Source organism: Ailuropoda melanoleuca, chromosome 2, assembly GCF_002007445.2.
Source record: "Ailuropoda melanoleuca isolate Jingjing chromosome 2, ASM200744v2, whole genome shotgun sequence".
Taxonomy (NCBI): domain Eukaryota; kingdom Metazoa; phylum Chordata; class Mammalia; order Carnivora; family Ursidae; genus Ailuropoda; species Ailuropoda melanoleuca.
Window position 1 is genome coordinate 25507426 of NC_048219.1, and position 23395 is coordinate 25530820.

At 45.3% G+C, this 23395-nt stretch overlaps 1 protein-coding gene across 7 annotated transcripts in view; it reads left to right on the forward strand.

Moving 5' to 3' along the window:
- ELAVL4 (ELAV like RNA binding protein 4) overlaps window positions 1-23395 on the forward strand; it is a 134599-nt gene that overhangs the window by 103106 nt on the left and 8098 nt on the right. For all 7 annotated transcript variants that reach the window (XM_034652283.1, XM_019802063.2, XM_019802062.2 and 4 more), the window contains exons 3-4: window positions 6628-6731; window positions 22242-22395. In XM_034652283.1, the coding sequence (XP_034508174.1) occupies window positions 6628-6731; window positions 22242-22395 (258 nt within the window). The remainder of the gene's footprint in view (window positions 1-6627; window positions 6732-22241; window positions 22396-23395) is intronic.

The window sequence follows — 23395 nt, forward strand, 5'->3', positions numbered from 1 at the left end:
CCGAGGAGACAGCATTCTCATAGACAATAGTAGAAGGCAGTATTCAATGGGGTGTGGGAGAAGAAAGGCAAGGAACCAACGTCTATTGAGCATCTGTTATATGCCAGGCATTTTGCATGCATTATCACTTTTAATCTTCCTAATAACTCCATGAGAAAGTAATATTAAGTTCATTTTAAGATGAGGTTACTGCAGCAGAAAGGAACGAGTAGGAATGCAGAATTGGGGGGAAGAAAAGAAATAGTGTATACAAAGAAATTATGAAAATTTTCCTATCAGAGTTTCCCTTACCTGTTACTCTGGATTAGGATGTGTAGCTTTTTGAGAAACCAAGGTGTAGGGAGGTTAATTTAAGTTAGTTGGCTAAGGCCACGCCGCAATAAGCTGAAGCTGCATTTCTTACATCATTACATTTCTGTATCCAGTCCCCAGATGATGCCTACGATGCTGGTAGAGGGATCACATTTAGAGTGCCAAGATTTTAAACCATACTTAGTTTGAGGCAATTGTGTGGACTACCAAAAGAAAACAAATTCTCTGACTAGTTGTCTCTGCTAACCCTGAGCTTGTGGAAGAAAATCCAGGACTCAGATTGCCCAACACTGTGTAAAACCCACACAGGTGGGATGGGTGGGAAAAGAGCCATGGACGCTCGAGCATCTCAAAGCACCCGCAGTCAGTGTTAAGAAGGGGACGAGACCCCAGCGGAGCGTGTTGCATCCCCCTGAGTGCTTACCTGATGCTGGGCACTGCTGTGCCTCTTCACAGAGGCCAGACCCTGTGGGGAGAAAAGCGTGAGCTGAGAAGTCACACAGACCTGGGCTTATTCAAATCCTAGCCATGGACCCTACTTGCTGGTTGTCTTTGGGCAGGTTACTTCACATGTCTTAGCCCATTTTCCTTATCTGCCCGATGGGCCCCATGGTACCCATTTCACACAGGACTCAATTAGGAAACATTAGTAAGCCACTTAGCACAGTGCCTGGCACAAGGTGGACCCTGAATAAATGATCGCTGCTGTCGGTCTATGTGTTAACATAGTTAACCCTCATAGTGACGCTCGATTGTGAGGATAAGGGATTATCCCTGTGTTTCCAGATCAAGGAACAGGCTGATAGAGCTTAAATGACTTAACCAAAGACATACAGCAAGTATAGTTTTCATGTGTGTGTGTGTGTGTGTGTGTGTGTGTGTGTGTAGTAACAGCTGCAGGTCTCTCTGACCCTCTTTAGAGTGTGTTCAGGTAGATTTTGCGGCATCTGACAACAGGGAAAGGCATCTCAGGACTGGCAGGGAGGGAGTCCTGAGATTTAGAGTCGGCTGCAGTTAACCCAGCATGCGGATTACCACCGTGCAGGTGCTCTTAAGGTGACTGGGGATTTTATCATGTGCTTTGAGAACAGAATTTCAGCCTGCGCTAGGGGTTCTAACATTCACAAAAATTCCTTACTCAACTCAGAAGTTTTTATCAACAGCAGCTACCCATCTGGCTGCCCCCTTGTGGGCTTTGCAGATGAGGGGAGTAGCTGTTAGGATTCTGGAGAATGACGAGTTTTGAAGAAAGAAAGAGCAAAGTGTGCAGGCTGGCAGTGCAGAAATGCTGAGGTCCCTTGCAGCCAGCCCTGCAAAGGGATGGCTTCTCTGTTCCTGCCATCAACCATGAGGAAATCACATTTGGGGTCCTGCTGTCATAACCCCCAGGACCCCGAAGGCAAGGGAAAACAACATCTATCCAGAATGACCGGGAAAACGAGGGGTTATAATCAGCTATGATGGTGATTCCTAGAATTTGAATACAATAAAAATGCTTAGCACAAATTATTGAAGACAATTGAATTTTTCATAGATGATTCAAAAAAGCCTCAGAGGTATTTCAGGAATCGTCAGTGACATTTTAGTTCAAATGGAGTAACTGTGTGTATGGCAAAGGGTACTGGATTTGGAGTCAAAAGATCTAAACCAGGGGTCGGCAAACTATGGCCCAAAGGGCAAGTTGGGCCCACTGCCTGTTTTTCGTAATGTGTTTTATTGGAACACATATCGTCTATGGCTGCTTTCCTGCTGTAATGGCCAAGTTGTCATGACAGAGACCAGAGGACCTGCCAACCCTAAACTACTTATTGTTTCACCCTGTACGTAAAAAAGTTTGCCAACCCCTGATCGAGACTGAGATCCAGCTCTGTAATGTAGGGCAAATCACTATTTTCTCTGATCTTCAGTTTCCGTATCTATAAAATGATGATTATCTCTCCCACGAGGTTGCTGTGAGTGTCAGATGCAACAGAATGGGTGGCAAAGCACTTTGGAAACTCCAAGGGTGGGCAGCACCTCATCTGTGCCAGAGGAGAGCCCACCCAGACATTCTTGGTGTTTTCTTTCCCAATTCTTGGTGTCGGCGGCTCGTCATGCTCTCCCTTTCTCACAAATGCAAAAAGAACTCCCCAGGTCTCCCTCGTTTCCCCCAAACATAAAGCATTCTTCCAGAAGTGGAGGGTTGGTACAGACAGGTGTATCCACTCTGTCATCTGTTTGTTGAGCACCTTCTACGCTCAAGGAAGCAAAGTTTTAGAAGCTAGTTCTTGTGAGGAGAAGTGTTTGGTTTCCAGGGGGAGAAGTTGGTATACAAATTGTTGCAGCAGAATGGAGATGTTGCTGTGTCAAAGTAGGAGGACACATCATGTGTTGGTGTGTGCACATGTGCAATTTACAAAAACAGAGATATTCAGGTTCAGATTTAAGAAAAGCTTGTTAAACACATGAATCCCTTTAACCCAAAATAAACTGAAGTGCTTTAAAATGTAGCCATTGTGTATAACTGTTTCCCCTCAGAAACTACATTCTAATTTTAAGTTTCCATCCCAATCTGCCAAGAATGCATTTCCTGCCCATGCCTGGTCACTGGGGATCCCTCATCCGTGCCTGCAGGACGGGGTTATTAAGGAGAGTCATGTGAGGGCTGTGGATCACCTGAGTATCAGGGAGCCAGGTACTCACAATAGTTTCTAAATTTTGGAGACAATCTTCATGTCATAATATCATCTTTTCTGTATTGATTTTATTTTTTATTGGTGATTCAATAATCATAACCTCATGGTTTAATTGTTTTATTTGACCAACTTGCTATCAAAATAAACTCATAACTTGATAACAAAAATAAAGTTATAAAAATTTTCTGTTCTGAAAATACTGTCGCTATACCTATATGGTCAAATCTTGCTACTGCTGGTAAAGGAAGACATAGTTATTTGGGGAAAAAGGAATAATAAGAGGACCTTATCTATTTCTGGGATGCAGATACGCACATGCTTTGCTCTAGGCTCCAGACTGCGTCCCCTGGGGCCTTCCCAGCATGGTGGCTCTCTTGGTCCCCATGGAAATAGTGTTGGTATTTTTTGTGAATGTATTTCATCTGTATTTTTCTATGTGCCTTTAAATATAGAATTGCAAACCCAAAACTCACCACCAATGTATGCCCACCATACAGACAAGTTAAAACATAGAATTCTTCCTCATTTTACTCTCCCCCGCTACTAATAATTCTTCAAAGAAATGAAGCTTGGGTTTTTATATTTTCTACCTCGGGATTTAATCCTCTCTAGAGTGTTTTAAAAGAGATTGCTTAGTTCCATTGAGTATTTTTTATTAGTCTTAGCTGGACTCCTCCTATGTTGGCAAGAAGCATGTGAGGAAGCTGTTCTCAAACTAGGCTAACCACAAGTAGTTCATTGTGCTGCAGGTTATCTCATGTGTCTCCGTTCACAGGCAGTGCTTTCCACCTCTGTCCCACTCTTGTTCAGTTCAGTGTTCTGTTTCAGAGTTTGCACCTCATTATTTCATATCAAGGAGAATCTCCAGTCTTTCCCCCCTCTTCCCTTCTGGAACGATGTTCATCTGGTTTTTAGTTTTTCTCAAAAGCACCGCCATTCCTGATGTTAAGTGCAGTCTCTCTCTAAATCTGGAGCAGGTGATGATAGCACAGTTGTGCTAATTACGTTCAACCTGAGGTGGTGGTGGGTTTGGGACTGATACACGCAGGTGAGTTGATACGACACAGTTTGTTGCTGGGAGGAGTCCTTTCTTTTGGGGCGCCTGGGTGGCTCAGTCGGTTGAGTGTCTGACTCTTGGTTTCAGCTCAGGTCATGATCTCATGGGTCCTGGGATTAAGACCCCACCCCCCAAATTGGGCTCCACGCTCAGTGGGGAGTCTTCTTGAAGATTTTATCCCTCTACCCCTCTCCCCAGTCCCTCTTTCTGTAAAATAAATAAATAAATCTTAAAAAAAAAAAGAGAGAGAGTCTTTTCATCCGCTTGACCTTCAGAACCTTCCTAGGACCTGAAGCAAAGGTCTAAAACAAAGATAAAACATAGAATGTAAAAATCATAGCCACTTTATTTATTTTAGATTTCCAGAAATACATGAATAATTAGAAAGAAAGATATAGTATATCAGGGAACATGCAGCACTGGTAGGCACGATAAATTCTTCCACATATATTCCTTCAGTATGATGAATCATGAACCATTTGGGTTTAGGTTCAATGTTTGCAGTTCACTGGTGAGTCTTTTGTCTCTATTTTTTCATATTTCATTTTAATTTTATACAAATTGAATTTAGCTAGATAGATTGACTGTCTGACTTGTTTCCTAGAACTCATAACTAAGGTTTATCATTGAGATTGCCCTTTAAAGCATCTCAACTTGATGTATGACTGTTTAAAATGAATAATTGTAAGAATATTTTAGTATTGCAATTTTTAAGGCTTCTCTTATTTACAAGGAAAATAGAACTGGTAAATTTGAATGATGAAAATGGATTTAATTAGGTGAATTTAGTTAGGCTTGATGAGGTGGAGCCAAATTTAGGATAAATGATATTTTTAAACTAATGTCTCTTATATTTTTGGATTTGCAAAACTTTCTCAGAACATGTGGCAGGGTCTTGTAATTCACACACACCTCTCTCTCTCTGTCACACTTTTACTCTCCTGCACGCGCGTGCGTGCACGCACACACACACACGCGTGTGCGCGCAGAGGGGCCCAGCGGCTAGAGTGTGTTAAACATTCTGTCCTCTTTCTTCAGTTACTAATTCTGCCTAAAAAGGGTATATCTGGCAAAGTTTGCTCCTGTCTTTCCTGTTCTGACCCTGTTACTCCAAAACACAAAGAAATATTCTAAAGGAAAGTATCGTCATTTGGGGTTTTCCATTTTGGGGACAAAAATGGGCACTTAGCCATTCCTCATAATTCTCTTTGCTTGCGTCCTATAAAGGATAACAAAGTCACCCATTTTCTAATCCAGAACCCAACTTGTTTTCCCAGGTTCCCTCCTACAACCAACACAAACACAGACATTTACCAGCAAAACAGAAGCTGTTGGAAAGATTTTTTGGCTGCTGAAATGGGCTCCTGTCACCAGGACATGGCAGGCTTTTTGCTGTATTGTCTCCCAGCCCTGGCCCGGGTACTCCAAAAGGAGCTTTATGTAATCAGTCTTCCCTGACATGTGACGTCCTGTCATTTTCCTCCCCTTCAGCTCTGCTGCCGCCCACAAATCAATAACATAGCCTGGGAAGTTTAAGCTGGTTTTGCAGCCACCCTAAGCTCTGTGTTTCTTAAAGGGTATGTCAGAAAATGTAAAGTTTCCTAATGATATTTCTGGCTGATGACACATGGCAGAGCTGATGGACTATTTATAATCAGTGGCACGATCGCAAGCACATTATTTTTATTTCACTTAGGGGGGAGCCCTGTCACTTGCTACCTCTCTTTGCAGATGAGTTGATGCCATCTCCACATAAAGGAGCTAAACCCTCTTGGCAGAATGCGTTTGCACTCTCCCCTTTGTGTTAGGAGCTCCCCAGTTCTTTCCAATAGAACCCTCCCCTTTTTTTTTAATTGTTCTTGGGCTGGGGGGATGATGAGGGTAACCAATGATTTGTAGCAACTGCTTAAATTCTGGTCATGCCTTCACTATAAATGTCTGTCTTTGCTGCTCAGATCCTGCTACATTCCTCCGCGTGTGGGCGTGGCTGGCATGACGGAGGCAGCAGACACAGCTACTGCATTCCACGCTCGCCCCAGTTTTACAGGACTGAGCGCAGCAGAGCTGTCCTTTGTTGAGCAGCTACTATATTCTAGGCAATGTACTTGGTAGGCATTTCCCACACAGTATCTCTTTAACGCTTTCAAACCTGTCCGTGGCAAGTGCTATTATTGCCAGAGAAGACATGTGGGGGAAAAAACAGGACATCAAATGACTTCTCTCCACAGTCACACAGCTGATAGGAAAAGCCCCATGACTCCAGTTCAAATCTAACAAACCAGATGTGCTCTCTTTCCACTACCTTCTCACTTCTTTCCGATTAAGTGGACACTTGTGTATGGATGTCGATGGGCAGGGACACTTATCCATACCCAACTTGGGCAGCTCCTGTGAGTTCATAGGCTGACCAGAGTGAGAGATGGAAGAACTGGAAACTTTCCCACCGGGGGTAAACCCTGGTGTAAAAGGAACCGTATACTAGAGGAGGGTTTTGACTCACTGCAATGGGAGGTGTTATTGCCATAAAGATACTGAGCTCTCTTTCTCTCTTTCTCTCTCTCTTTTTTAAAAATGTTTCCACAGGACAGAGTTTAGGGTATGGATTCGTTAACTATATTGACCCAAAGGATGCAGAGAAAGCCATCAACACTTTAAATGGACTCAGACTCCAGACCAAAACTATAAAGGTAAGAAGTGATATGCTGGCTCCTGACTGGGAAGCACTGGTTAAATTTCATCCCTTTGAGCTAATAAATGCAGGCTATGAGGGAGCTGGAAGTGGTGCTTTTTATTTATGCAAAGGACATGTATCATCCACTGTACTAAGTGGGGGACACAGATCATCACAAAGAATGAGATGCAGGCTGAGTAGAGGGAAGATGCCCTGAGTAGAGGGCAGATGGGGTGTCAGGGCCCCCAAGAAGGCCTGTGAGCCCAAGTCTACAAAGATGGCCAGAACTGAGCCATGGGAAGAAGCTGAGGCAGGGAAGCTGTTCCAGACAGAGGGAACAGCACATAGGAAGCTGTGAAAACGAATGTAAACCTTATGAGTGGAGAACAGCATATAAAATAACATGGCCTAAGTTTGGATGGGAGGTGGGCAGGGGCCTAGTGTACCAGGCTGAACGGTTTGGGTTTACCTAAGGGTGGACAGTTCTTCTCATAACTGAGACTATAAAAGAAAAAATCCGTTATAAATAAACTCTAGTGTAATAGGGACGGGTACTATAAAATTGTTAGGAACATAGTAAAGGAATAACAGAAGAAGCAGCATTCGAGCAATTGGAAAATAATCAGAGCTGTAGATAATATCTCAAGCGGGATTGTTTTAAGTCGAAAAAGAGAAACAGTTACCCAGAGCCTGTTCCTCCGGACAGAGGTTTCTGTTACTGGGTTGTCACCCTCTCGGTCAGACTTCACCTTGTGGGGATCCTTCAGGAAGTGGTGCCATTTGATTTGTGGGCCTCCTCCCACAGCCAGTGGTCTCCTGGATGGAGCCTTCTCCTCCTCAGCCTCCCTTCCCCTTCTTCCCCCACCTCCAGGCAGTGTCCTGCTTGGGGGCAGCTGCCAGCCCATTAATGAGTCCCATCCTTCATAGCCTATTAGACCACAGGGAGGTGTCTCCTGGGTGCTCTTATCCTCACGACAGCAGGTCTGACGCAAAGTAGGACAAAAGAGAAACCTCTCCCAGAATGGAAATCTATAGATGGCACCAGCTCTCAGCGTATGAAAACACAAAAGCAGAACTTTTTGGTTCAACAGAGCTAGTTCTCCAACATCCAGACCGACAGAGGAGACTATTGGTATAAGATGATCTTAGCTAGGAGGTAATCAAAACAAATCCAAAACAAAAACAAAAACCTTCTTTTTTTTGGACTATATTACATGATTGTCTTCCTTCCTTCCTTCCTTCCTTCCTTCATTTGAAGCAGCTTTACTTTTGCAATTGCATTTAGTTTTATTTCTAAAGACAATTGCCTTCCTGATCTCATACCATATAAGGCGCACACAGACCCCAAAATGGGCCTGACTCAGGCTGCCTCCATCTCATCTTACAATCAATCCCTATGAGTTATCTAATGGAGAAATAATTAAGAGTTGTTTAATTACGGGGTAGTCCTCTGAGAGGCAGGAGGATTAATTTCTTTCAAAGGAAAAACATACCTATTTTTATGCTTTAAGTGAAGATGGGAGGCTCGCGCCCCTGTTTGTTGAGGCCATACCAGGTTGAGGCTGTATTTGTGGGTTTGATTGATTTTTCTGTGCTATCCAGTTCAGCATTAGAATGTCAGACCCTTACTCTTCCCTTGATGGACACCCTGACCTTGAACTGAGAAAGTACTTTTCTTTCTGCTACAGTTTTCTTGAAACCCAAACCTTCCCAAGAGTTTAGAATCAAATCATCAGCCATCCGTTCTGCTTTTAAAAATATATCTATTCCATTGAGTTGTTGGGCTTCCTGAAAGACTGATAGGACCCGGCTTTTCTGATCTCAGAATGCAGCCCCTGATCCATCACGCCATCAGAAACAGTGCTTTGTCTAGGTGGATCTTACAGACGAGGAACACTGATTATTTTCGTTCTGTGAGGAGACAGTCTGCCCCACCCCCTCACCACCCTGCACTCACCCTGCATCAAAACGCTGCCAACACATTTGCACCCAGCAGTAACGTGGGCTTCCAAGGCACTGTAGGATTCAAAATGCATGATGCCATGGCTGAATCAATAATTTCCATTCTCTACTACGAATGAAAATTTAATGTGCAAATCTAGGGATTTCAGCCCTTTCATTAAAGCAGTTTATTTGCCATACTAAAAATTAAGTTTGAGTGATAGGTTCCTTTATTAATTTTCTTCCCTTTCCTAAAGGGACACAATGTTTAAGGTAAAAATCATATTAAAGGGGAGGGGAAAAAAGCAAACCCTTTTCATGTGCTGTTAATGGTCTCATCATTTATTAATTTTTTAAAATTGCTTTTCTGCCTTTCAGGCCACTGTTTACTTCTGCTTCCGTTTGCTTTGATAAGTGACACGAGATTTATCTCTTTGCTCTGCCTCCCATGAAGGAATAGATAACTTGCCTATCTGGAAAACATAAATATTCTCCTGGAAGCATGCTTTACAGAGATCTCCCCAGAACCACCTAGCACATAGTTTGCAAGATGTGGTCAAGTTTGTCCCTCCTTCTCATGTTTCAGGTGCATTTCTGGACTGCTTCATGCAAAACACCGTACTTTAAATGTAATGCACCACACAGATGCAGGCAAACCAAGGCTTAATTCCTAAGTTGTTGTGTTTTTTTTTCTGGAATTCCCAAGTTTTGACAATTAATGATTAACAGCTAGATTCCAGGATGCTTCTGGCAAGCTCTGAGGGAGTGGTGGAGACTATAGTGAGGTGGAGAGCAATTTAAAAAGGCAGCTACTCTTCAGCTACTGCTGATTATTTAAGACCAGATTATGACCAGATCTTCCAATTATTCAATAAAAGCCAAAATCTAGATATTTTTTATGCCATATCTCTCAATTTTTAAAGGTTGGAAACCAACTTAAAAATTTTAAAGCATAAGTGGTCAGGCCAAACAAAATTTAGTAGTTGACCATGTGGACAAGCAGTTTGTAGGCTTTGCAGTCAAATTTGAATATACAAACACTGTTCTGCCTATTGGAAGTGAATGATTCGTTAGTGGGCTACTAGGGGAAGGTGCCCACAAATGATGGTTCCCTGTTAACAAATTTTCATTGCCCCTTTAGTAAGGGGGATGTAATGTGTCTGTGTGCCAATACCGAGGGCAAGGCCAGGCCTCTGTCCTCAAGGAGAATACAATCTTGGTACAGACACAGCATCAAAGCAGAGAAAGAGTGTGATTTGTTAATTAAGCCCCTACGAGTAGTATGGATGACTGCAGAGAATGTGCCTATCTGGAAAAAAACAAGTATATTCTTTGGAAGCATGCGTTACAGTGATCTCCTAGGAACATCTAATACATGTTTGCAGACGTGTGAGTACAGAGGGATTATTCCTTGGATTATAACTTGTTTAGTGGGAGAAAGTGGCCAGGCTCAAAGATGAAGTGACTTGTCCAAAGGCCACAAGAAGAGCTGATTAATGCGTGCACGTGAGCTGGAAAGGAAATAATAATCATTACTTATCATAATTATACTAATAATGAATAAGAGTAATGCTACCTTTTATTGAATATTTACTCTCTAACCCCTTTACATGCTTGATAGGATTTAATCCTTGAAACCTCTCTAGGTTTGGGTGCTTTACATACATTAACTCTACTTCTTAAGATAGCCCTGTAAGAAGGTTCTATTCACTCCTTTATACAGTTGAGGAAAGTAAGGCCCAAAGAGGTTAGGAGACTTACCCAGGATCACACACTTGGCAAGTGAGATTTGGAGTCAGGGAGTGTGTCTCAAAAATAACTCTGGCAGTGGGTCATAAGTGTTGGAAGGTCACACTGTGTGTTTGCTCAGCAGCACATGCGTTCTGTGAGATTGTGTGGGTGTGTATTGGCTACACACACACAGAGGTTATACTCCCCGGCATGGGAAGGAGATATAAAAAGCAAACAAATTGTGTGGTCCCTCCAGATTCTTCAGTAAACAGACCTGTGGTTTGGGGCTTCTGCCATCAACCTAGGGATAGACCTGAGTTCAGGTCGTTTCTTCTTGCACCCCTGCTTTCCAGGCTGTGTGCCAGGTTCTGGGATTTCGGTGACCCAGGGATGGCAGTGCCCTGGGGAGTCTCCCATCCATGTGTGTCAGAGAGGCATGAGGCATGGACCGTGGGCTTACATGTCAAGCCTTCCAGACCAGCCTGGTGCTCCACTTGGGAAACTGGGTCTTTTCTCAGGATTTCAACTCTGAACCCAGTGGAGAAGATTTGCCCTGTTTAGGGCTTTGGGGGTGCTATTTGTTTAGCTTTTTTCCTCACTAACAGAGATCACTTTAGACTCTGGGAAACACTGGGTGAAATGGCTGTGGGTTCTGGAAAATGATTCCCGATAGTCCTTGACCCCACACCGGATGTCTGCCCCAGTCCTGGGCTCTCTCCTCTCTCCATGTGTTCTAAAACAGCAGCTTCTGAGTTCACACTGTAATTTCAGCCTCTTAATGGGAAGCACTCCATTGAATCCAGCTGTAGTGGTCCACTTCTTTGTTGCATTAATTAGTAACAAAGAAAATTAGATGGTCTGTAGTACCTTCAAAAGGGATATCGTCACAAAAAGTTTAGATTGATATTCAAGTTACACTGAGAGCCTTCAGTAAAAAGTGATCCAAAGTGGCATATAGGGTTTGGAATCACTCTCAGTACGCTTTTCAGAGTAGTGGGCCACCAGTTTGTGTTTAACCTGAGTTCAAGGAGCAGGAGGGAAGAAGTGTTCACTGCTCTACCTCCGTGAGGCAGGGTGGGGGGACGCAAACATGCAAAGGACCAACTCTAATGCAGTGGGATGGGGCAGTCTTGTGGCTGCGGGGGTTCCTGTTGGTTTGGGGTGGAGGAGCAGGAAGTAGGAAGCTGTGTGAGGCTTGAGCAGGAACGGGACTGGTCAAAGTAAAGTTCCAGGAAGGCTCATCTGGCAATGGTGTGTCACTTGGGGTGTTTGACGGATGAAACCAGCGGCTTGGAGGCTGGGGTGATAGGTTTTTGTCAGCCATAGACTCTGGTTTTCATCAGCTTTTTAGGACCTTTTTTACTCATTTTAAAAGCAAGTCATGCCTATTTATAAATAATTTGGAAAATACATCATCCCGTAATGAAGGCAGTATCAGCCATTCCCAACTCAATACTGTAAACAACGTTTATTTGTATTTCCTTCATTTTGTCATTGCTTTACAAGTTTACAAATGATTTTGTGTCTTGTGTTTTTCTAATAATTGCATGAAGCTGTTACTCAAATTACAAAAGTATGACTTTAAAGAAAACCTTCCCAGAGCACAGCCCTTGTGCAAACCGAAGGTGTGAGTGATTTCAGGACTGAAGCAGGGATGAGGGGACAAGAGGCTGCCTCTGCCACGCAGAGTGAACCCAGGAGGGTTGGCAGGCAGTCAGGAGAGGGGCTGTGAGAGCAGGAAGGAAGCTTTATCACAAGGCAGCAGCCCAGCTCCAGAGGGAGCAGGACTGGAGAAGGGGAAGGTGTGAGTGAGGGCTTTCCAGAAGGAAAAAACTTCCCTTCTCTGGGAAGGAGAACAAACTGAGCTCCTGTATTCCAGCATCTCTGTGCTGTTGTGCTGCTTAGCCATTTCTCCATTCTCACTTTATTCTTTTTTTTTTTTAAATATTATCTTTTTTTTTTTTTAAAGATTTTATTTATTTATTTGACAGAGATAGAGACAGCCAGCGAGGAGAGGAAACACAAGCAGGGGGAGTGGGAGAGGAAGAAGCAGGCTCATAGCAGAGGAGCCTGATGTGGGGCTCGATCCCGCAACGCCGGGATCACGCCCTGAGCCGAAGGCAGACGCTTAACCGCTGTGCCACCCAGGCGCCCCTCGCTTTATTCTTTTAATAGCGCTAACGGTGCCTCCAGGGTTCTCTCCATACTGGAGTTTTGCAGGGTCCAGTCTGCCCATCCTATCTCTTCCTCTTGCCAAGGGTCATCAGGGCGCAGCGCCTCCCTCCTTCGCCCCGCCATCCACCTGCCTTGCTAAAGGCCTTCGTTCCTCTGAAGCATCTTTTCTTTGCACTCACATAAGCAATTATTTCTCCTATCGCTGTTCTTAATGCTTCCTGGAGAGTTAGATCATTTTTTGCTGACGGGTATCACCCCACCCAGAAATGATAGACTGCCTCCATCAGTCTTATTAATAATAAAAAGGCATTTTTCTCTCCTCCCCCATGACAGCTATAGTCAGAGCAGTGTGGGAGCACTTCCCTGCCAAGGTCAGCAGGGAAGGCTGGATCACTGAATCCCCAAGGAGCCAAGAGCAGGCACACAGCCATAGCAGTGGAAACTGGAGACCCATTTACCCCCGTTGTACCGGGCTGCCGTTTCTCTCCTGTGAGAGCTTCTGTTTGGCTGCTCTGCTTCCCAGTGCCCTGCTAACTTCCTTTGAGTGCATAATTTCAGATTCAGGTGTAGGAGTTTGAGAGAAAGACCTAGAACATCCCTACTCTCTCTGCCCAGTGAGGTTGTTATGATTCCAGTATCTTAAAGGTCATCCACAGTGTCCTGGGTCTGGATTACAAAAGAGAATCAGACAGGTACAGGTTGAGAGGACGCGTAGGTTTTCAGAAGTGTGTGAAATGGGGCTTGGGGGCTTTAGTTGTCTACAAGTGCGAAAGAAGCCAACAGTGGGATGTGAGCAAGCTCACCTTGGCTGTGTTAGGGGAATTGTGAATTCCAGCTCACAGGGATCCACTCTGGTCAGCCTGTCCTTGGTGTCTGTGTCCCACTCTCAGCCCCACGTTTTAAAGAGACATTCTAAGGGTTGTCCAGAGGCAAACGGGGAGGACAGCAAGGATGGTGCTGCACTCACGGATTCATCCACAATGTTTGCTTTTCTGTTCTCTACGGGGAAAGAAGTCAGCAGTGACTGAAGCTCAGTCCTGTGTTTCAAGAATCCAGGAAGAGACCCTGTGCAGCTGTCAGGGTAGAACATTTGCCTAGGGGTGGTAGTGAGTCTCTGATTGTCGGAGACATTTGGATGGCATCATCGGGGATGACATAGAAGAGATTCTTACACCACACTGGAGTCTGACCTGAACGTCCCTTGAGCTCTGAGATTCTGTATTTTTGTGTGGTTTCTGGGCATCAGACTGTTCTGTCCAGTGTAGCACTGGCTACATATGACTTTTTAAATTTGAATTTAAATTAATTAAAATGAAGTAAAATAAAAAGTTCAGTTCTTCAGTCATGCTAGGTACATTTGAAGTGCTCAGTAGCCACATGTAGCTAGTGGCCACCATCGAACAGCACCAATCTAGAACATTTTCATGATCCCAGAAAGTTCTATCGGACGGTGCTGGCCTAAAACATCAATGACTGTGGGGAATAAAGAATGTCTTCTCCGTGGCTATCATGAAGCCCCAGGGCAAATCAGCTGGTCTGTCCAAGATCATAGAGCCAGTCCCACTTCCCTTCCACTTTGTTGTCCATTCAAAAGAGCTCTGAGTTACATCGAAGAGTCAGTCAAGTCCCAGCTCTGTCAGAAACCAGGATGACCTTGGGCAACTTACTTTACTTCTCTGGGTGCATTTCTTCATCTGCAAAATGGTATCTTCCAGCTCTAACAGTCTAACTAATAAAATATGATAGCGTGATCTTTTCAGCTTGGTAACTTTCCAGGGAAAGTAGCCGTTTGTGCCAAGCACGCAGCTTTTATTTCACTGTCCACGTTAGCCTGATATAGTGGAAAGATCCCAGAACTTGGAGTCATATCCAGCTTTGTCTTAGTTCGGCTATGTGACCTTGGACAAGTACTTGATATCCCTGAGCCAGAGTTTGTCATCCAGAAAATGGAACGAATAATATCTCCCTTCTGGGTCATCATAGTTCATAGTGGGTTGCTCAAATAAGGCTCCCCAGAATGAAGAAAAAAGTGAATAGGGTACCCCGAGGTGAAAATTACATGAGAGGGGAAGACTTTTTCCCATCTGCATGTTTCAGAGATGTACATGCTTCAAAGATGCACTGAAAAAGTAGAGTCTTGAGTCTTATTAAACCTCAAGCAGTGTATATAGAGGCTTTGTATAGTGGGAAGTATAATGGGGCTCCCAGGTGGCTGCAGTCACCTTACCAGTCTTCCATAAAGCAGGAATCAGGGGGTGTAGTTTAGTGAGAAGACTGAGTCTGAGACCAGCTCTTCCACCAACCAGGCCACGAAACCTTCAGCACATCTCTACCTCCTGGGGACCACTAGACAGATGCAGAGATCCTTGTGCTAAGTAAGGCCCGTTGGTAATTTAATGGACTTTGTTGAAGTTGTAAACATATGAATAGATCACCACACCCATTTTTTTTTAAAGAAGTATTTATCCAGCCTACTTTATGCCAGATACTCTCGCGATATTCTTGGATACTCTTCAACTCCATGATGGAGGCATTGTGATAGCTGCTGCCATGGAAATGTGTATCATCTATAGAGTTCAAGGACACAGCAGTAATTCGTGCCTGGGCCTCCTGGAGGAGGCAGCATTCAGGCCCGGTCTGTAGGGATGGGCAGGGGTTCATTTTGACATGATGATGAACAAATAGCAAGAACAAAGACAAAAGTAGAAACGTTAATTGCATATTCAGAAAACTGACCTTTTTAAATTTGAACTGTGGCACAGGGTGCATGGAGAGTTAGCAGGAGATGAGAAGCTGGCCCAGATCCCGGAGGGCCTTGAATGCTCAAATGAGGGATTTAAACATCCATCACAAGGTGCTGGAGAACCACTGAAGGTTTTGAGCAGGGAGAAGTGGCACCAGCGGGGCTCATTAGAAACATCACCATCGGGTCTTGCCCCTGATAAAAGAATATCATGTATCAGGTGACAGGTGGGGGAAAGTAGGAGGAATGGGGCCACATAAGTAGACACCTGTTCTGCCTGTGGGCAGGCCTGCAGCCACAGGCACAGGGTAAGCCGATCCTCACAATCAAAGCTGTTGTTTCTAGGAGCCAGCTGGCTTCTTTCTTCTCTCCCTGCTCCTGGAGGTGGGATCAGAGGTACCTGCAAGGGTTTGCTCCTCGAAGGCCCTGGCAGTGCCAGAGTCTGTTCTCTGCTGCCGTTCTCCTGGGCTCTTTGGAATGAATATCCCCCCTGGGATCTGTATGCTCTGGGGAGTTTGTGCTCACTCAGAGAGTAGGGTGTTACAACAGATTGGGGAAAATCTGCAGCCCGATCTTCTGCAATGATAGGTCTCTATGTGTGTCTCCTCTGCTAGACTAATCGTTCTACATGTCAGGGACTGTTGTATTCATCTCTGTACCCCCAGGGTCTCACATAAGGCCATAGCAGTTATATCAAAGCGGCTATTTATTGAGCACTCCCTGTGTGCCAGGCATAGTGCCTAGAAACCTTTTTTTAAGATTTACTTATTTGTTTGAGAGAGGGACAGAGAGACAGAGAGAGAGATAGTAGGGTGAGGGGCAGGGGAAGAAGGAGAGAATCTCAAGCAGACTCCTTGCTCAGCACAGAGCTTAAACCCAGGGCTTGATCTCATGACCCTGAGATCATGACCTGAGCTGAAATTAAGAGTCAGTTGCTTAACCGACTGAGCCATCCACGCGCCCCATAGTACCTAGAAATCTTACGTGCATTAGCTTAATGCTCCAAGTGCTCTGTTAGAAAGCTTCTAGACTATGTTATTCAAGCGATACAGCTCAGAAAGGTTAAGTGACTTACCCCAAGCTTATACAGCTAGTAAGTAGTCAGGATTTAAATCCATATCTTTCTAGCCCCAAAGCCCTTGCTCTTAACCTTTGTCTCTTTTCCATTCCAGAATAGATGATGTGTCAGTTAAAGTAACATAAACAAGAACTTCCTTGGAGTGGCCTGTCTCAAGATACAGTTGCCTGATGCTCTAACAAGCACCTATCAGTGAGAGAAACCCACAAGATAAGGGGTGATGTGAACGGGAAGGATGCTCCTAGTGTGTGGAGCTAGAATAGAAATAGGAGAAGGATGGAAGCTGTAGAAGAGACACGTTTGAAACTCAGTAGAAGGACAAGCTTGCCAGTAATCAGCGATGGCCAGTGATGGGGCAGGGTGCCTCATGGAGTAGTGAGCTTCCTGTGTAACGTGTAAGGCGGGTGGCCAACTGCTGGGGATCTCGCCCAGAACTTCTGAGGCCACTTCCAGCACCAAGTTTCTGTGAAGCAGATTTCCAGGATAGTGCTTTCTGCTGGGATCACCAGTGGCACCTGTCACCTTTACTTCCACTTACCATGAACCACGGTTGTAGAGATTAGCAGTTTGGTGAATAGAATGCCTAGCCCATGAAAACATCCAGTCAATGATAGAGATCCTTCTTATAATTCGAAGGGGTCTAACAAGTGATGCCCTTGTTTCCCACATCCTGGCTGTAAACCAAGTGAGACATAAGACAAAAAAGAAAAGCGTATTAAATCCTAAGGTCACCTTTATTACAGATTATGTCCTGGGTGGATTTCTTGAACACAATGGGCTTCCTGACACAGAACCCCGCACTTGGACAGACTGACAGCCTCTGTCACAGGTGCTAAGGACGCCACAGTCCTCCCCACATGAGAGCAGAGCCTGCTGCCCCAGTACAGAGCCTGGAACAGAGAGTGCGCTTCCAGCCCGCATCTGGCTGCCAGAAGGGAGGAAGCAGGCAGCGGCTGCCCATTGCCCTTACTGAAGCCTGTTCCGAGTGGTCCTCCACTCTTCCCTGGAGAGGAGGAGGTGAGGGGGGACTGAGAGGCCTAGACTGCTACTCCGGGGGCTCCCTCCACATGGAAGCTAACACTGGGAGTGGGACATGAACCCCTTGCCGGGAACAGCCCTCTGTACTGCCCTCTTCACTTATTTGCTCACTTCCTCACTGGACTACGGGGTCCTTGACGCAGAGGCTCCACCAGCTCCCAGCACGGGGCCTGCCAGACAGGAAGTGTTCAGGAAGGGGAGGAATGAATGAACTCTCATCTTCTAATGCCAGTATTTGATTAAAGGAGCACCTTCCCAAGGCAGAGAAGGATGCATTTTCTTACCTTACCAGTCTCCCAGCACCCAAAACCAAGCCTTTATCATGCTTTCCAAGTCCTCTCCCTTTTCTGTACCGAGCACCACAGCAGGTTAGGCGGCGGGGGGCAGGAGGCGGTGAGGTGTTGCCGGAGGACGGGAAACATTTTTCTCCAGGCTGTGCTGCTCCTCCCACCCTGCCCAGGCCGACCCCTGGCTGTGAGCGCTGTGGGGGAGGGGCAGCCCCCAGCCCTACTCCTGCTGCCCCTTGAGTGATGAATGCTGATGCCTGCTGTACCACCTCGGTGAGAATCACTGAGCGCAGCCTTATGAAGTCACTTTGGAAAACGGAAAGTACTTTGTGGAAACTGGGAAGTACAGTGGAATCTGTGGGGATGTGCTAGAGGACATTCATGGCAGTGAAGTAATAAAGGATAACCCAGACTCCACCAGGCTGAGGGAGGCGGACACTGGTGCCTCTGTAGGTGCGTGCTGGTGGTATCCCTTATGTTTGCTTGTGGTAAAATTGAAAGGTGTGTCCCAACGGGGGCTAGAGTCCCACACCAGCCCACAAAAGCCTGTAGTACTTGTCACATAATAATATTTTCTAAATAGCTACCAAATTCTAGGAATGTGCTATACATATTCAATCTATTATCTCAATTCTTTACAATAGCTCACCAAAAGAAAATTGTCTCCCTTTATACCAGTAGAGAAGCTGAGATTTATCAAGATCAAATTACTTGCCCAAGGTCACACAGCTAGCGAGTGCCAGAGCCGGCCCACAGTTGGGGCTCATACACTGCACACTGTACTGTCGCTCTTGCACAGGGTGGAGGCTAGAGTAAGCCTGCAGAGATGGTGAGTTTGGAGAGTGTACAATCTTTCATCACGATCATTTGTGAAGTCACCTGGCTCTGGGCCACCCTCACCTAGAGAGAGAGGAGTAGCTTCCACACTCCCAGCTCTTTCTGAGCTCCAGAGCAAGATCAGTGCCGGCCTAGAAATGCCAGTCTTGTCTTCAGAGATCCTGGATGAATGAAGTGAGTAGGATCCCGATGGTCTGAGGCATGGGATTCTCTAGGGCTCTGCCTTCAGCATTGGAAGCCCTGGGCTCTAGGCCACGGTTTAGTGGCTGGCTCTCTGCCGGGGTGAGAAGTGGATCATTTCTGAGAAATGTTTTAGTGTAACGATGTGCCTTACACCTCTATTCACTCGGGCTTTCATAAATGAGTGAGGACACTTGAAAAGTGCGTTTGGATATTAAATGTGGGGCAGTCCCTTTTCTGTCATTTTTGCCCACACCCACTTCTACAGATTTCCTGGACAGGAGACTAAGAGAACAGGAGACTTAAGGTTCCAAGTCAAGGAGAAAAACTAAGCGAGAGTTAGGTTTGGTGAATGATCAAAGTGCTGCTGTTCACCTTAGGGACTTGTTATTGCTCTGTGGCTGTGATCCGGGGCCGTAATTCTTCTTGGATAAGGTTTGGGGAAATGGTTTTGGTTCTGTCATTGACCTTCCGGTGCCAGCTCCTTTTCCTAGCAGGTCTGTCCCCAGCCCACACCCTCCCCCAGCTCTGGCTGCCCAGACCATTGGCTATCAAGGTCATTACTAGCCCTTACACATTTATTGGGTGTCAAGCAGGCACTGCACTAGGCTCTTGACCTTCATCATCTTATTTGTCCTCACAGCAGAGGAGGGCTATCATTAGGTCGATCATTCCCTGACCCCACCACACACCTGTCTCACCTTAGCTCTGTTTCTTCCTGGCCCTTTTAACCCTTAATTGAAAGGGATATTAGTCTCCCCTTCTTTGTGTTCCAGTCCCAGTGATACAGCCCTGGAATAGCACACATCTTGGGGCATTGTGATAATTGGTCCATATGTGTACCATTCTTGCATTTGACTCATGTTTATTAAGTACCTCCTGTGTGTTGTCGGTTGTCCCCACTTGGAAATCCTTTACAGCAAAAGACCACTCCTTGTTCTTGCTTGTTGTGTGTCCCCAGCACACAGCACTGTGCCTGGTTCATAGTAGATCCTCGGGAAATGTTTGCTAAGAGAAGGCCTCTAGATGATGTCTAGTCATAGAACAGTCTTCTTTCAGTCCTTCAAACCCCAGACACTGGGGAATAGGAAACCGGTCCCTTAGCTCTTAGTTTAATATAGAAACACACCTATGATTCTGGGTGCTCAACTCTTGGTGATCCCCCTAAGTGGAGGAATCCAAGCTGCAGTTAGCCCCGAAGAGTCATTAAGGCCGACGTCATTCATTATGTTCTGCGGGTGTGTTCATTTATTCTTTCCATAGGCGTTGAGCATTCTGCAGGTATCAGACTCTGTGCTGGGAGCTAGAGCCACAAAGATGAATAAGACATACACACACACACACACACACACAACCCATGACCACAAGGAGATCAGCAAACTAGATGATCAGCAGGCTAGATAGGAAGATGGTGAATCAGGGTCAGAATGGGTTAAGTACCATGGGTGAAGTTCATTGAGAGCCCTACTAGGTGGATTTTTAGGAAGGGGTAAGATCAGGGAAAGCTGCCTAGAGAAGATGGCATTGGAGCTAGGCCTTAAGGGAGAATAGGATTAGGGCCTGCGAAAGTAGGTGGAAAAATTTTCCCCACAAGCTAAGACATAGAAGTAGGAAGCTATGTTTTGGGGCAGCACAAATGTCACTCAGATAATTAATTTGTCTAATAATTGGCAGGGGTGAGTCAGGGGTAACTCTTATTACCATGAACATATCACTACAATGTTATTTCCTTCTCCCTATCACTCCCTTCTCTAGCCTAAAAAATAGTTCTGCTAGGCTATAACCTGAAAGACTTTGTTCCTTAAAGGATAGGGTAGGAGAGCCTTGTGTGGACTGATGCTCTGTCCAGATAGTCACGTAAGACTCTCAGTCCTTCAGCTCCCACTCCGCAGGGACTGGCCATGTAAAGGTCCTTTTGCATGTCAGCCCTGTGCTGGAAAAGAGCCTACAGAAGCCACCCCTGAGTTTCTGGAAGAGGTAGATACTGCAGATAGGCCAACACGCTCCATAAGCAGGAGGAGACCAGAGAGCCAGATTCATCACTCAAATCATTTTATCTCTTGAGTCAACATCTATTTTTCAGTGTGGAACCCATAAAGGGACTCAGCATCTCTGTCCTGGAGAGGGAAGGAGTGCCAAAAGTGAGCGGTCTGCTCAGCCTTCATTCCTCTTTGCTAGATCCACCGCCAGACCCATTCTCAGATGCAAGGTCTGCTTCAATGCTCGAGGTTTAGCTCTTGATTCCAAGGGTCCAGTTTAACACGTACACTTTCTTCTGTACACATACTTCTGTGTGTGCACAGCGTACACACACACTCGCTCACCCCTGTGGTCTTAGCAGGCCTCGTAAATTGGTTATATGGATTAAATAAAACTCCCAACTGAAAAATGCTAAGGCATATAGGTCCCTTCCTGTCCAACATTGTCAGATGTGCTCTGAAATGACTGTTTTCATCATCTATTCTGAGCCATAACTGCCCCAGAAATAGCTTTAGCAGGAAAGTGCTTTTGTTAGACTAGCTGTAAATTATATTTCAAATGTCTGATGTTGTTTTCTTAAAAAATAAATAAATAAGTAAATGAAAGTCTAAAATTAATGACTGCTGGGGTTTGCTTTGCTTATGTGTACTGCTACAGATTTGGCTGCTTGCAGATGGAATTTCAGATCTGTTTACACTTCTGTGTTAGCTTTTTGGGGGAAAAAAAAGCAGTTGAGAGATCTGGGAGGACAAATTTACAAAGTCGAACTTATTATAACCATCCATGAGACTTGCTTCTTTCTCCCCCTGCCCTCTCCCTCCCTCCTTTCCCCCCTGCCCTCATTTTGTTGATTGTGGTTTTTCTCTGCTCCTCCTCAAAGTTAGAAGGCAACTGGTTCTTGCAGATGTTATGACAAGGTCACAGATCCAGTTTCACAAGCAGATGTTCATGAAGCCCCATTTCACCAGCACTTTGTCATTCAGCGAGTGCAGACCTTGTGGGAGCAGATTGGAACGACACAAAGGATGGGACATAAAACATCTTGCAGAGAACCTGATCACTCTAATGTGTCAAAGACGAAGGGCTTGGGGGTGGGGAAGGTGACAAGGAGAGAAATCTGCAGAGCAGAATTTCATGGAGGTTTTTTTTTTTTTTTGGTTTATTCAAAGATTATTATGTGTTGGATACAGTAAATCATCTATACACCCACATCCAGGAGGTAAATCTTCAGAACTCCATGCGTGGGTAGTTCTGCATTTAACAGCTGCCATACAGTAGCTATTTTGTTCTGCACTTAGAGACCCTTATCTGTGCATTTGTTTTAAGTTATCATCAACTCTCCTTTTGTTCCTCTATTGCTGTTCACCTGATTCTCATTACTATTACAAGAGTAGCTGAGAGTCTGAACTACTGAGTTATTTAAACTGACACCATGAGGTAGAATGATAGACGAGGGGCTGCCATCTCAGTTGTTGACTCAGCCTCCCCTTGGAGGGTGTTGCTATAATGGATTTAGCTCCTCTTGCCTTTTCCTAGGTCTCATATGCCCGTCCGAGCTCTGCCTCAATCAGGGATGCTAACCTCTACGTTAGCGGCCTTCCCAAAACCATGACCCAGAAGGAACTGGAGCAGCTTTTCTCGCAATATGGCCGTATCATCACCTCTCGAATCCTGGTTGATCAAGTCACAGGTTAAGTGTTTCTTTGTCATTTCTTTCCTTGTGTCTCAATGCCACAGCCAGTGCCCTGTGACCCACAGGAGCAGAGAGATAATGGTTACTTAGGGTAAAGGATATGGGTCATGTGTAGACAGATTTTTGACTTAGGAGAAAGACTTCTTATCAATAAAATGCCCACATTTAAAATGGGCCATCTTAGAGGTAGATCTCCATCATGGGAACTGTTCCAGCAGCAGCTAAACTACTTGGCAGGGCTATAAAGAGGATTCAGGCATCAGGTTGTGAGTGGGACTGAATGACCTTCAAAGTCTCTTTCAACCCTCAACTAAGTAACATTAGTTTTGTCTGTGAGAAGAACCTGTGTTAGAGCTCCAGCCCCAGGGATAGCGTCATGGAGCTAGAGGAAACCTCATGCTGTCTCATTTCACACACGAGAAAAGAGAGGTCCAAGGTGGGGATCTGACTTCTGCCCGCTAGTTAGTAGCAGTGCAGGGACATGAGCTAGGGCCTGCGACTGCGGTACTTTGTCCGTCATAAAGAAAGGCAACTGCCACCTCTCAGTAAGAAATGTAAGGTACCCTGGGTTGCATTTTTAATGACAAAATGTTTTCACCTGCTCCGCATTTGATCCCAATTTAAAACACTCCCACCCCCAAGAGCAGTTTAGCATGTGTTTATCATTCAGCTCGTGCAACAAACCCTTCCTGAAGCCAGCTCTGTCCCCAGACACTGTGCAGAGGGACACTGGGGACCAGGGATGAGGAGGCGCAGGACTCCAATGTGGTGAGCACCTGTGAGGGGCTGTCCGGTGTCCCACGGGAGCTCAGGAGGAGGTGTGCTGTGCCCGGCGGGGATTGTTGTGAGGGCTCCGTCAAGGAGGTGATGTTTGAGCAGGGTTTTGGAGGATGACTTGCAGTTATCTGGCACAAAGGAGGGATAGAGAATTCTAGGTGGATATGATGTATCCTGTAGAATAGGTGGAGAGGACATATGGTAAGGCATGGAGTCGAGG